At 42.6% G+C, this 13,149-nt stretch overlaps 1 protein-coding gene across 4 annotated transcripts in view; it reads left to right on the forward strand.

The window, feature by feature from the left end:
- LOC129842406 (integrator complex subunit 15-like) overlaps nucleotides 1–13,149 on the forward strand; it is a 179,220-nt gene that overhangs the window by 133,219 nt on the left and 32,852 nt on the right. For all 4 annotated transcript variants that reach the window (XM_055910949.1, XM_055910948.1, XM_055910950.1 and 1 more), the window contains one exon: nucleotides 9,984–10,152. In XM_055910949.1, coding sequence (XP_055766924.1) covers nucleotides 9,984–10,152 — 169 coding nt within the window. The remainder of the gene's footprint in view (nucleotides 1–9,983; nucleotides 10,153–13,149) is intronic.

Consider the following 13,149-nt stretch of genomic DNA (forward strand, 5'->3'; position numbering starts at 1 on the left):
CTTCACCGTGGACAGGACAGGTCTATGGAGTGATTTAGGTTATCAATAACACACCTTCACCGTGGACAGGACAGGTCTATGGAGTGATTTAGGTATAGGTTATCAATAACACACCTTCACCGTGGACAGGACAGGTCTATGGAGTGATTTAGGTTATCAATAACACACCTTCACCGTGGACAGGACAGGTCTATGGAGTGATTTAGGTTATCAATAACACACCTTCACCGTGGACAGGACAGGTCTATGGAGTGATTTAGGTATAGGTTATCAATAACACACCTTCACCATGGACAGGACAGGTCTATGTAGTGATTTAGGTTATCAATAACACACCTTCACCGTGGACAGGACAGGTCTATGTAGTGATTTAGGTATAGGTTATCAATAACACACCTTCACCGTGGACAGGACAGGTCTATGTAGTGATTTAGGTTATCAATAACACACCTTCGCCGTGGACAGGACAGGTCTATGGAGTGATTTAGGTTATCAATAACACACCTTCGCCGTGGACAGGACAGGTCTATGGAGTGGTTTAGGTATAGGTTATCAATAACACACCTTCACCGTGGACAGGACAGGTCTATGTAGTGATTTAGGTATAGGTTATCAATAACACACCTTCACCGTGGACAGGACAGGTCTATGGAGTGATTTAGGTTATCAATAACACACCTTCACCGTGGACAGGACAGGTCTATGGAGTGATTTAGGTATAGGTTATCAATAACACACCTTCACCGTGGACAGGACAGGTCTATGGAGTGATTTAGGTATAGGTTATCAATAACACACCTTCACCGTGGACAGGACAGGTCTATGGAGTGATTTAGATTATCAATAACACACCTTCACCGTGGACAGGACAGGTCTATGTAGTGATTTAGGTATAGGTTATCAATAACACACCTTCACCGTGGACAGGACAGGTCTATGTAGTGATTTAGGTTATCAATAACACACCTTCACCGTGGACAGGACAGGTCTATGGAGTGATTTAGGTAGAGGTTATCAATAACACACCTTCACCGTGGACAGGACAGGTCTATGGAGTGATTTAGATTATCAATAACACACCTTCACCGTGGACAGGACAAGTCTATGGAGTGATTTAGGTAGAGGTTATCAATAACACACCTTCACCGTGGACAGGACAGGTCTATGGAGTGATTTAGATTATCAATAACACACCTTCACCGTGGACAGGACAGGTCTATGGGGTGATTTAGATTATCAATAACACACCTTCACCGTGGACAGGACAGGTCTATGGAGTGATTTAGGTTATCAATAACACACCTTCACCGTGGACAGGACAGGTCTATGGAGTGATTTAGGTTATCAATAACACACCTTCACCGTGGACAGGACAGGTCTATGGAGTGATTTAGATTATCAATAACACACCTTCACCGTGGACAGGACAGGTCTATGTAGTGATTTAGGTTATCAATAACACACCTTCACCGTGGACAGGACAGGTCTATGGAGTGATTTAGGTATAGGTTATCAATAACACACCTTCACCGTGGACAGGACAGGTCTATGGAGTGATTTAGGTATAGGTTATCAATAACACACCTTCACCGTGGACAGGACAGGTCTATGTAGTGATTTAGGTTATCAATAACACACCTTCACCGTGGACAGGACAGGTCTATGTAGTGATTTAGGTATAGGTTATCAATAACACACCTTCACCGTGGACAGGACAGGTCTATGTAGTGATTTAGGTATAGGTTATCAATAACACACCTTCACCGTGGACAGGACAGGTCTATGGAGTGATTTAGGTTATCAATAACACACCTTCACCGTAGACAGGACAGGTCTATGGAGTGATTTAGGTTATCAATAACACACCTTCACCGTGGACAGGACAGGTCTATGTAGTGATTTAGGTTATCAATAACACACCTTCACTGTGGACAGGACAGGTCTATGTAGTGATTTAGGTATAGGTTATCAATAACACACCTTCACCGTGGACAGGACAGGTCTATGGGGTGATTTAGGTTATCAATAACACACCTTCACCGTGGACAGGACAGGTCTATGGAGTGATTTAGGTTATCAATAACACACCTTCACCGTGGACAGGACAGGTCTATGGAGTGATTTAGGTATAGGTTATCAATAACACACCTTCACCGTGGACAGGACAGGTCTATGTAGTGATTTAGGTAGAGGTTATCAATAACACACCTTCACCGTGGACAGGACAGGTCTATGGAGTGATTTAGGTATAGGTTATCAATAACACACCTTCACCGTGGACAGGACAGGTCTATGGGGTGATTTAGATTATCAATAACACACCTTCACCGTGGACAGGACAGGTCTATGTAGTGATTTAGGTTATCAATAACACACCTTCACCGTGGACAGGACAGGTCTATGGGGTGATTTAGATTATCAATAACACACCTTCACCGTGGACAGGACAGGTCTATGTAGTGATTTAGGTATAGGTTATCAATAACACACCTTCACCGTGGACAGGACAGGTCTATGTAGTGATTTAGGTTATCAATAACACACCTTCACCGTGGACAGGACAGGTCTATGGGGTGATTTAGATTATCAATAACACACCTTCACCGTGGACAGGACAGGTCTATGTAGTGATTTAGGTAGAGGTTATCAATAACACACCTTCACCGTGGACAGGACAGGTCTATGGAGTGATTTAGGTATAGGTTATCAATAACACACCTTCACCGTGGACAGGACAGGTCTATGTAGTGATTTAGGTATAGGTTATCAATAACACACCTTCACCGTGGACAGGACAGGTCTATGTAGTGATTTAGGTATAGGTTATCAATAACACACCTTCACCGTGGACAGGACAGGTCTATGGAGTGATTTAGGTTATCAATAACACACCTTCACCGTGGACAGGACAGGTCTATGGAGTGATTTAGGTATAGGTTATCAATAACACACCTTCACTGTGGACAGGACAGGTCTATGGATTGATTTAGGTATAGGTTATCAATAACACACCTTCACCGTGGACAGGACAGGTCTATGGAGTGATTTAGATATAGGTTATCAATAACACACCTTCACCGTGGACAGGACAGGTCTATGGGGTGATTTAGGTATAGGTTATCAATAACACACCTTCACCGTGGACAGGACAGGTCTATGTAGTGATTTAGGTTATCAATAACACACCTTCACCGTGGACAGGACAGGTCTATGGAGTGATTTAGGTTATCAATAACACACCTTCACCGTGGACAGGACAGGTCTATGTAGTGATTTAGGTAAAGGTTATCAATAACACACCTTCACCGTGGACAGGACAGGTCTATGTAGTGATTTAGGTATAGGTTATCAATAACACACCTTCACCGTGGACAGGACAGGTCTATGTAGTGATTTAGGTTATCAATAACACACCTTCACCGTGGACAGGACAGGTCTATGGAGTGATTTAGGTATAGGTTATCAATAACACATCTTCACCGTGGACAGGACAGGTCTATGTAGTGATTTAGGTATAGGTTATCAATAACACATCTTCACCGTGGACAGGACAGGTCTATGGAGTGATTTAGGTATAGGTTATCAATAACACACCTTCACCGTGGACAGGACAGGTCTATGTAGTGATTTAGGTTATCAATAACACACCTCCACCGTGGACAGGACAGGTCTATGGAGTGATTTAGGTATAGGTTATCAATAACACACCTTCACCGTGGACAGGACAGGTCTATGTAGTGATTTAGGTAGAGGTTATCAATAACACACCTTCACCGTGGACAGGACAGGTCTATGTAGTGATTTAGGTTATCAATAACACACCTTCACCGTGGACAGGACAGGTCTATGGAGTGATTTAGGTATAGGTTATCAATAACACACCTTCACCGTGGACAGGACAGGTCTATGTAGTGATTTAGGTTATCAATAACACACCTTCACCGTGGACAGGACAGGTCTATGGAGTGATTTAGGTTATCAATAACACACCTTCACCGTGGACAGGACAGGTCTATGGAGTGATTTAGGTAGAGGTTATCAATAACACACCTTCACCGTGGACAGGACAGGTCTATGTAGTGATTTAGGTATAGGTTATCAATAACACACCTTCACCGTGGACAGGACAGGTCTATGTAGTGATTTAGGTTATCAATAACACACCTTCACCGTGGACAGGACAGGTCTATGGAGTGATTTAGGTATAGGTTATCAATAACACACCTTCACCGTGGACAGGACAGGTCTATGGGGTGATTTAGGTTATCAATAACACACCTTCACCGTGGACAGGACAGGTCTATGGGGTGATTTAGGTTATCAATAACACACCTTCACCGTGGACAGGACAGGTCTATGGAGTGATTTAGGTATAGGTTATCAATAACACACCTTCACCGTGGACAGGACAGGTCTATGGAGTGATTTAGGTTATCAATAACACACCTTCACCGTGGACAGGACAGGTCTATGTAGTGATTTAGGTATAGGTTATCAATAACACACCTTCACCGTGGACAGGACAGGTCTATGGAGTGATTTAGGTATAGGTTATCAATAACACACCTTCACCGTGGACAGGACAGGTCTATGGAGTGATTTAGGTTATCAATAACACACCTTCACCGTGGACAGGACAGGTCTATGTAGTGATTTAGGTTATCAATAACACACCTTCACCGTGGACAGGACAGGTCTATGGAGTGATTTAGGTATAGGTTATCAATAACACACCTTCACCGTGGACAGGACAGGTCTATGGAGTGATTTAGGTTATCAATAACACACCTTCACCGTGGACAGGACAGGTCTATGTAGTGATTTAGGTTATCAATAACACACCTTCACCGTGGACAGGACAGGTCTATGTAGTGATTTAGGTTATCAATAACACACCTTCACCGTGGACAGGACAGGTCTATGTAGTGATTTAGGTATAGGTTATCAATAACACACCTTCACCGTGGACAGGACAGGTCTATGGAGTGATTTAGGTATAGGTTATCAATAACACACCTTCACCGTGGACAGGACAGGTCTATGGAGTGATTTAGGTTATCAATAACACACCTTCACCGTGGACAGGACAGGTCTATGGAGTGATTTAGGTTATCAATAACACACCTTCACCGTGGACAGGACAGGTCTATGTAGTGATTTAGGTATAGGTTATCAATAACACACCTTCACCGTGGACAGGACAGGTCTATGTAGTGATTTAGGTATAGGTTATCAATAACACACCTTCACCGTGGACAGGACAGGTCTATGGAGTGATTTAGATTATCAATAACACACCTTCACCGTGGACAGGACAGGTCTATGTAGTGATTTAGGTATAGGTTATCAATAACACACCTTCACCGTGGACAGGACAGGTCTATGGGGTGATTTAGGTATAGGTTATCAATAACACACCTTCACCGTGGACAGGACAGGTCTATGGAGTGATTTAGGTTATCAATAACACACCTTCACCGTGGACAGGACAGGTCTATGGAGTGATTTAGGTAGAGGTTATCAATAACACACCTTCACCGTGGACAGGACAGGTCTATGGAGTGATTTAGGTTATCAATAACACACCTTCACCGTGGACAGGACAGGTCTATGTAGTGATTTAGGTATAGGTTATCAATAACACACCTTCACTTACCGAGGACAGGTCAGGTCTATGGGGTGATTTAGGTTATCAATAACACACCTTCACCGTGGACAGGACAGGTCTATGGAGTGATTTAGGTTATCAATAACACACCTTCACCGTGGACAGGACAGGTCTATGGAGTGATTTAGGTTATCAATAACACACCTTCACCGTGGACAGGACAGGTCTATGGAGTGATATAGGTTATCAATAACACACCTTCACCGTGGACAGGACAGGTCTATGTAGTGATTTAGGTAGAGGTTATCAATAACACACCTTCACCGTGGACAGGACAGGTCTATGTAGTGATTTAGGTATAGGTTATCAATAACACACCTTCACCGTGGACAGGACAGGTCTATGTAGTGATTTAGGTTATCAATAACACACCTTCACCGTGGACAGGACAGGTCTATGGAGTGATTTAGGTATAGGTTATCAATAACACACCTTCACCGTGGACAGGACAGGTCTATGGAGTGATTTAGGTATAGATTATCAATAACACACCTTCACCGTGGACAGGACAGGTCTATGTAGTGATTTAGGTTATCAATAACACACCTTCACCGTGGACAGGACAGGTCTATGGAGTGATTTAGGTATAGGTTATCAATAACACACCTTCACCGTGGACAGGACAGGTCTATGTAGTGATTTAGGTTATCAATAACACACCTTCACCGTGGACAGGACAGGTCTATGGAGTGATTTAGGTTATCAATAACACACCTTCACCGTGGACAGGACAGGTCTATGGAGTGATTTAGGTAGAGGTTATCAATAACACACCTTCACCGTGGACAGGACAGGTCTATGTAGTGATTTAGGTATAGGTTATCAATAACACACCTTCACCGTGGACAGGACAGGTCTATGTAGTGATTTAGGTTATCAATAACACACCTTCACCGTGGACAGGACAGGTCTATGGAGTGATTTAGGTATAGGTTATCAATAACACACCTTCACCGTGGACAGGACAGGTCTATGGGGTGATTTAGGTTATCAATAACACACCTTCACCGTGGACAGGACAGGTCTATGGGGTGATTTAGGTTATCAATAACACACCTTCACCGTGGACAGGACAGGTCTATGGAGTGATTTAGGTATAGGTTATCAATAACACACCTTCACCGTGGACAGGACAGGTCTATGTAGTGATTTAGGTTATCAATAACACACCTTCACCGTGGACAGGACAGGTCTATGGAGTGATTTAGGTTATCAATAACACACCTTCACCGTGGACAGGACAGGTCTATGTAGTGATTTAGGTATAGGTTATCAATAACACACCTTCACCGTGGACAGGACAGGTCTATGGAGTGATTTAGGTATAGGTTATCAATAACACACCTTCACCGTGGACAGGACAGGTCTATGGAGTGATTTAGGTTATCAATAACACACCTTCACCGTGGACAGGACAGGTCTATGTAGTGATTTAGGTTATCAATAACACACCTTCACCGTGGACAGGACAGGTCTATGTAGTGATTTAGGTTATCAATAACACACCTTCACCGTGGACAGGACAGGTCTATGTAGTGATTTAGGTATAGGTTATCAATAACACACCTTCACCGTGGACAGGACAGGTCTATGGAGTGATTTAGGTATAGGTTATCAATAACACACCTTCACCGTGGACAGGACAGGTCTATGGAGTGATTTAGGTTATCAATAACACACCTTCACCGTGGACAGGACAGGTCTATGGAGTGATTTAGGTTATCAATAACACACCTTCACCGTGGACAGGACAGGTCTATGTAGTGATTTAGGTATAGGTTATCAATAACACACCTTCACCGTGGACAGGACAGGTCTATGTAGTGATTTAGGTATAGGTTATCAATAACACACCTTCACCGTGGACAGGACAGGTCTATGGAGTGATTTAGATTATCAATAACACACCTTCACCGTGGACAGGACAGGTCTATGTAGTGATTTAGGTATAGGTTATCAATAACACACCTTCACCGTGGACAGGACAGGTCTATGGGGTGATTTAGGTATAGGTTATCAATAACACACCTTCACCGTGGACAGGACAGGTCTATGGAGTGATTTAGGTTATCAATAACACACCTTCACCGTGGACAGGACAGGTCTATGGAGTGATTTAGGTAGAGGTTATCAATAACACACCTTCACCGTGGACAGGACAGGTCTATGGAGTGATTTAGGTTATCAATAACACACCTTCACCGTGGACAGGACAGGTCTATGTAGTGATTTAGGTATAGGTTATCAATAACACACCTTCACTTACCGAGGACAGGTCAGGTCTATGGGGTGATTTAGGTTATCAATAACACACCTTCACCGTGGACAGGACAGGTCTATGGAGTGATTTAGGTTATCAATAACACACCTTCACCGTGGACAGGACAGGTCTATGGAGTGATTTAGGTTATCAATAACACACCTTCACCGTGGACAGGACAGGTCTATGGAGTGATATAGGTTATCAATAACACACCTTCACCGTGGACAGGACAGGTCTATGTAGTGATTTAGGTAGAGGTTATCAATAACACACCTTCACCGTGGACAGGACAGGTCTATGGAGTGATTTAGGTATAGGTTATCAATAACACACCTTCACCGTGGACAGGACAGGTCTATGTAGTGATTTAGGTTATCAATAACACACCTTCACCGTGGACAGGACAGGTCTATGTAGTGATTTAGGTATAGGTTATCAATAACACACCTTCACCGTGGACAGGACAGGTCTATGGAGTGATTTAGGTATAGGTTATCAATAACACACCTTCACCGTGGACAGGACAGGTCTATGGAGTGATTTAGGTTATCAATAACACACCTTCACCGTGGACAGGACAGGTCTATGGAGTGATTTAGGTTATCAATAACACACCTTCACCGTGGACAGGACAGGTCTATGGAGTGATTTAGGTTATCAATAACACACCTTCACCGTGGACAGGACAGGTCTATGGAGTGATTTAGGTTATCAATAACACACCTTCACCGTGGACAGGACAGGTCTATGGGGTGATTTAGATATAGGTTATCAATAACACACCTTCACCGTGGACAGGACAGGTCTATGTAGTGATTTAGGTTATCAATAACACACCTTCACCGTGGACAGGACAGGTCTATGGAGTGATTTAGGTTATCAATAACACACCTTCACCGTGGACAGGACAGGTCTATGTAGTGATTTAGGTATAGGTTATCAATAACACACCTTCACCGTGGACAGGACAGGTCTATGGAGTGATTTAGGTTATCAATAACACACCTTCACCGTGGACAGGACAGGTCTATGGAGTGGTTTAGGTATAGGTTATCAATAACACACCTTCACCGTGGACAGGACAGGTCTATGGGGTGATTTAGATATAGGTTATCAATAACACACCTTCACCGTGGACAGGACAGGTCTATGTAGTGGTTTAGGTATAGGTTATCAATAACACACCTTCACCGTGGACAGGACAGGTCTATGGGGTGATTTAGATATAGGTTATCAATAACACACCTTCACCGTGGACAGGACAGGTCTATGGGGTGATTTAGATATAGGTTATCAATAACACATTAAAATAACTACATTATGATGTCTTTAACACCTATATCGAATAAAATCTGAGCCGGATATATCTAAGGCCTATAACGAGAGCTTTCCAGAACGCCATCCTGAGGTCTGTCTTGCGTCATGGCGAATGTTGAAAAGAGTGTACCCCACGTTCCAAAACCCTTTATATGGCCTCAGATCTGCCTAGCAACTCCATTCCAATTCTCACTGCTTGCTGACATCTATGGGAAGGCGTATGCAGTGCATGTCGACCAGTAGAAGACATGCAAATTAATCAACTGACCCTAGAACAGACTGCCTGATTTCAGATTTCTCACTTCCTGACAGGAAGTTTGCTCCAACTTGAGTTCTGTTTTACTCACAGATATAATTCAAACTGTTTTAGAAACTAGAGAGTGTTTTCTATCCAATAGTAATAATAATATGCATATTGTACGAGCAAGAATTGAGTATGAGGCAGTTTAATTTGGGAACGACATTTTTACAAAGTGAAAACAGCACCCCCTATTGAGAAAAGGTTAATAGACCAATAAGAAAGAGCTTTCCCAACCTCTCGGCCAATAACGACTAGTTTTCTGTTTTCACTTCCCCACTCAGACCACTCCCAGACAGTCCTCGCTAAATTCTAGCATGAGAAGTTGCTCTTTGCTAAGAAGCTATTTTTATTTCTTTTTGACCATTTTAATGTAAAACAATCACATTGAGGTACTTAATTGTTACCCAGTAATGAATTGATATTGTGTGTTCCAGCGGACCCATCCTGTCTACTGTAGAAGACTAGCCAGAGTGCTAGTGGATGACTATTGTTCACTACTTCCTGGTTCAATGGTTCCAACCCTCATCAACCTCAGTTGTTCCTGTCCTCCGTTCTGCTGCCAGTTCATCACTGCTGTTACCACCCTGTATGACCTCTCTACAGGTACACACACTGCTGTTACTTCGCCACCATGGCCTTTTTATATTTTTATTTATATATATATTTTGTTTTCCTTCACCTCCCTTATCTCACCTCACTTGCTCACATTGTATATAGACTTATTTTTCACTGTATTATTGACTGTATGTTTGTTCTACTCCGTGTGTAACTATGTGTTGTATGTGTCGAACTGCTTTGCTTTATCTTGGCCAGGTCGCAATTGTAAATGAGAACGTGTTCTCAATTTGCCTACCTGGTTAAATAAAGGTGAAATAAATAAATAAATAAAGGTAAACATCTCTAAATACCTCTTGGTGTGTATAGAGGAGTTGACTCCTCCTGTACAGCTGTTACTATGTCAGGTAAACATCTCTAAATACCTCTTGGTGTGTATAGAGGAGTTGACTCCTCCTGTAGAGCTGTTACTATGTCAGGTAAACATCTCTAAATACCTCTTGGTGTGTATAGAGGAGTTGACTCCTCCTGTAGAGCTGTTACTATGTCAGGTAAACATCTCTAAATACCTCTTGGTGTGTGTTTGGTGTGTATAGAGGAGTTGGCTCCTCCTGTAGAGCTGTTACTATGTCAGGTAAACATCTCTAAATACCTCTTGGTGTGTATAGAGGAGTTGACTCCTCCTGTAGAGCTGTTACTATGTCAGGTAAACATCTCTAAATACCTCTTGGTGTGTATAGAGGAGTTGACTCCTCCTGTAGAGCTGTTACTATGTCAGGTAAACATCTCTAAATACCTTTTGGTGTGTATAGAGGAGTTGACTCCTCCTGTAGAGCTGTTACTATGTCAGGTAAACATCTCTAAATACCTCTTGGTGTGTATAGAGGAGTTGACTCCCCCTGTAGAGCTGTTACTATGTCAGGTAAACATCTCTAAATACCTCTTGGTGTGTATAGAGGAGTTGACTCCTCCTGTAGAGCTGTTACTATGTCAGGTAAACATCTCTAAATACCTCTTGGTGTGTATAGAGGAGTTGACTCCCCCTGTAGAGCTGTTACTATGTCAGGTAAACATCTCTAAATACCTCTTGGTGTGTATAGAGGAGTTGACTCCTCCTGTACAGCTGTTTCTATGTCAGGTAAACATCTCTAAATACCTCTTGGTGTGTATAGAGGAGTTGACTCCCCCTGTAGAGCTGTTACTATGTCAGGTAAACATCTCTAAATACCTCTTGGTGTGTATAGAGGAGTTGACTCCTCCTGTAGAGCTGTTACTATGTCAGGTAAACATCTCTAAATACCTCTTGGTGTGTATAGAGGAGTTGACTCCTCCTGTAGAGCTGTTACTATGTCAGGTAAACATCTCTAAATACCTCTTGGTGTGTATAGAGGAGTTGACTCCTCCTGTAGAGCTGTTACTATGTCAGGTAAACATCTCTAAATACCTCTTGGTGTGTATAGAGGAGTTGACTCCTCCTGTACAGCTGTTACTATGTCAGGTAAACATCTCTAAATACCTCTTGGTGTGTATAGAGGAGTTGACTCCTCCTGTAGAGCTGTTACTATGTCAGGTAAACATCTCTAAATACCTCTTGGTGTGTATAGAGGAGTTGACTCCTCCTGTACAGCTGTTACTATGTCAGGTAAACATCTCTAAATACCTCTTGGTGTGTATAGAGGAGTTGACTCCCCCTGTAGAGCTGTTACTATGTCAGGTAAACATCTCTAAATACCTCTTGGTGTGTATAGAGGAGTTGACTCCTCCTGTACAGCTGTTTCTATGTCAGGTAAACATCTCTAAATACCTCTTGGTGTGTGTTTGGTGTGTATAGAGGAGTTGACTCCCCCTGTACAGCTGTTACTATGTCAGGTAAACATCTCTAAATACCTCTTGGTGTGTATAGAGGAGTTGACTCCTCCTGTAGAGCTGTTACTATGTCAGGTAAACATCTCTAAATACCTCTTGGTGTGTATAGAGGAGTTGACTCCCCCTGTACAGCTGTTACTATGTCAGGTAAACATCTCTAAATACCTCTTGGTGTGTATAGAGGAGTTGACTCCTCCTGTAGAGCTGTTACTATGTCAGGTAAACATCTCTAAATACCTCTTGGTGTGTATAGAGGAGTTGACTCCTCCTCCTGTAGAGCTGTTACTATGTCAGGTAAACATCTCTAAATACCTCTTGGTGTGTATAGAGGAGTTGACTCCTCCTGTAGAGCTGTTACTATGTCAGGTAAACATCTCTAAATACCTTTTGGTGTGTATAGAGGAGTTGACTCCTCCTGTACAGCTGTTACTATGTCAGGTAAACATCTCTAAATACCTCTTGGTGTGTATAGAGGAGTTGACTCCTCCTATAGAGCTGTTACTATGTCAGGTAAACATCTCTAAATACCTCTTGGTGTGTATAGAGGAGTTGACTCCCCCTGTACAGCTGTTACTATGTCAGGTAAACATCTCTAAATACCTCTTGGTGTGTATAGAGGAGTTGACTCCTCCTGTACAGCTGTTACTATGTCAGGTAAACATCTCTAAATACCTCTTGGTGTGTATAGAGGAGTTGACTCCTCCTGTAGAGCTGTTACTATGTCAGGTAAACATCTCTAAATACCTCTTGGTGTGTATAGAGGAGTTGACTCCTCCTGTAGAGCTGTTACTATGTCAGGTAAACATCTCTAAATACCTCTTGGTGTGTATAGAGGAGTTGACTCCCCCTGTAGAGCTGTTACTATGTCAGGTAAACATCTCTAAATACCTCTTGGTGTGTATAGAGGAGTTGACTCCTCCTGTACAGCTGTTTCTATGTCAGGTAAACATCTCTAAATACCTCTTGGTGTGTGTTTGGTGTGTATAGAGGAGTTGGCTCCTCCTGTAGAGCTGTTACTATGTCAGGTAAACATCTCTAAATACCTCTTGGTGTGTATAGAGGAGTTGACTCCTCCTGTAGAGCTGTTACTATGTCAGGTAAACATCTCTAAATACCTCTTGGTGTGTATAGAGGAGTTGACTCCTCCTGTACAGCTGTTACTATGTCAGGTAAACATCT

This window comes from Salvelinus fontinalis, unplaced genomic scaffold, assembly GCF_029448725.1.
Source record: "Salvelinus fontinalis isolate EN_2023a unplaced genomic scaffold, ASM2944872v1 scaffold_0037, whole genome shotgun sequence".
NCBI lineage: Eukaryota > Metazoa > Chordata > Actinopteri > Salmoniformes > Salmonidae > Salvelinus > Salvelinus fontinalis.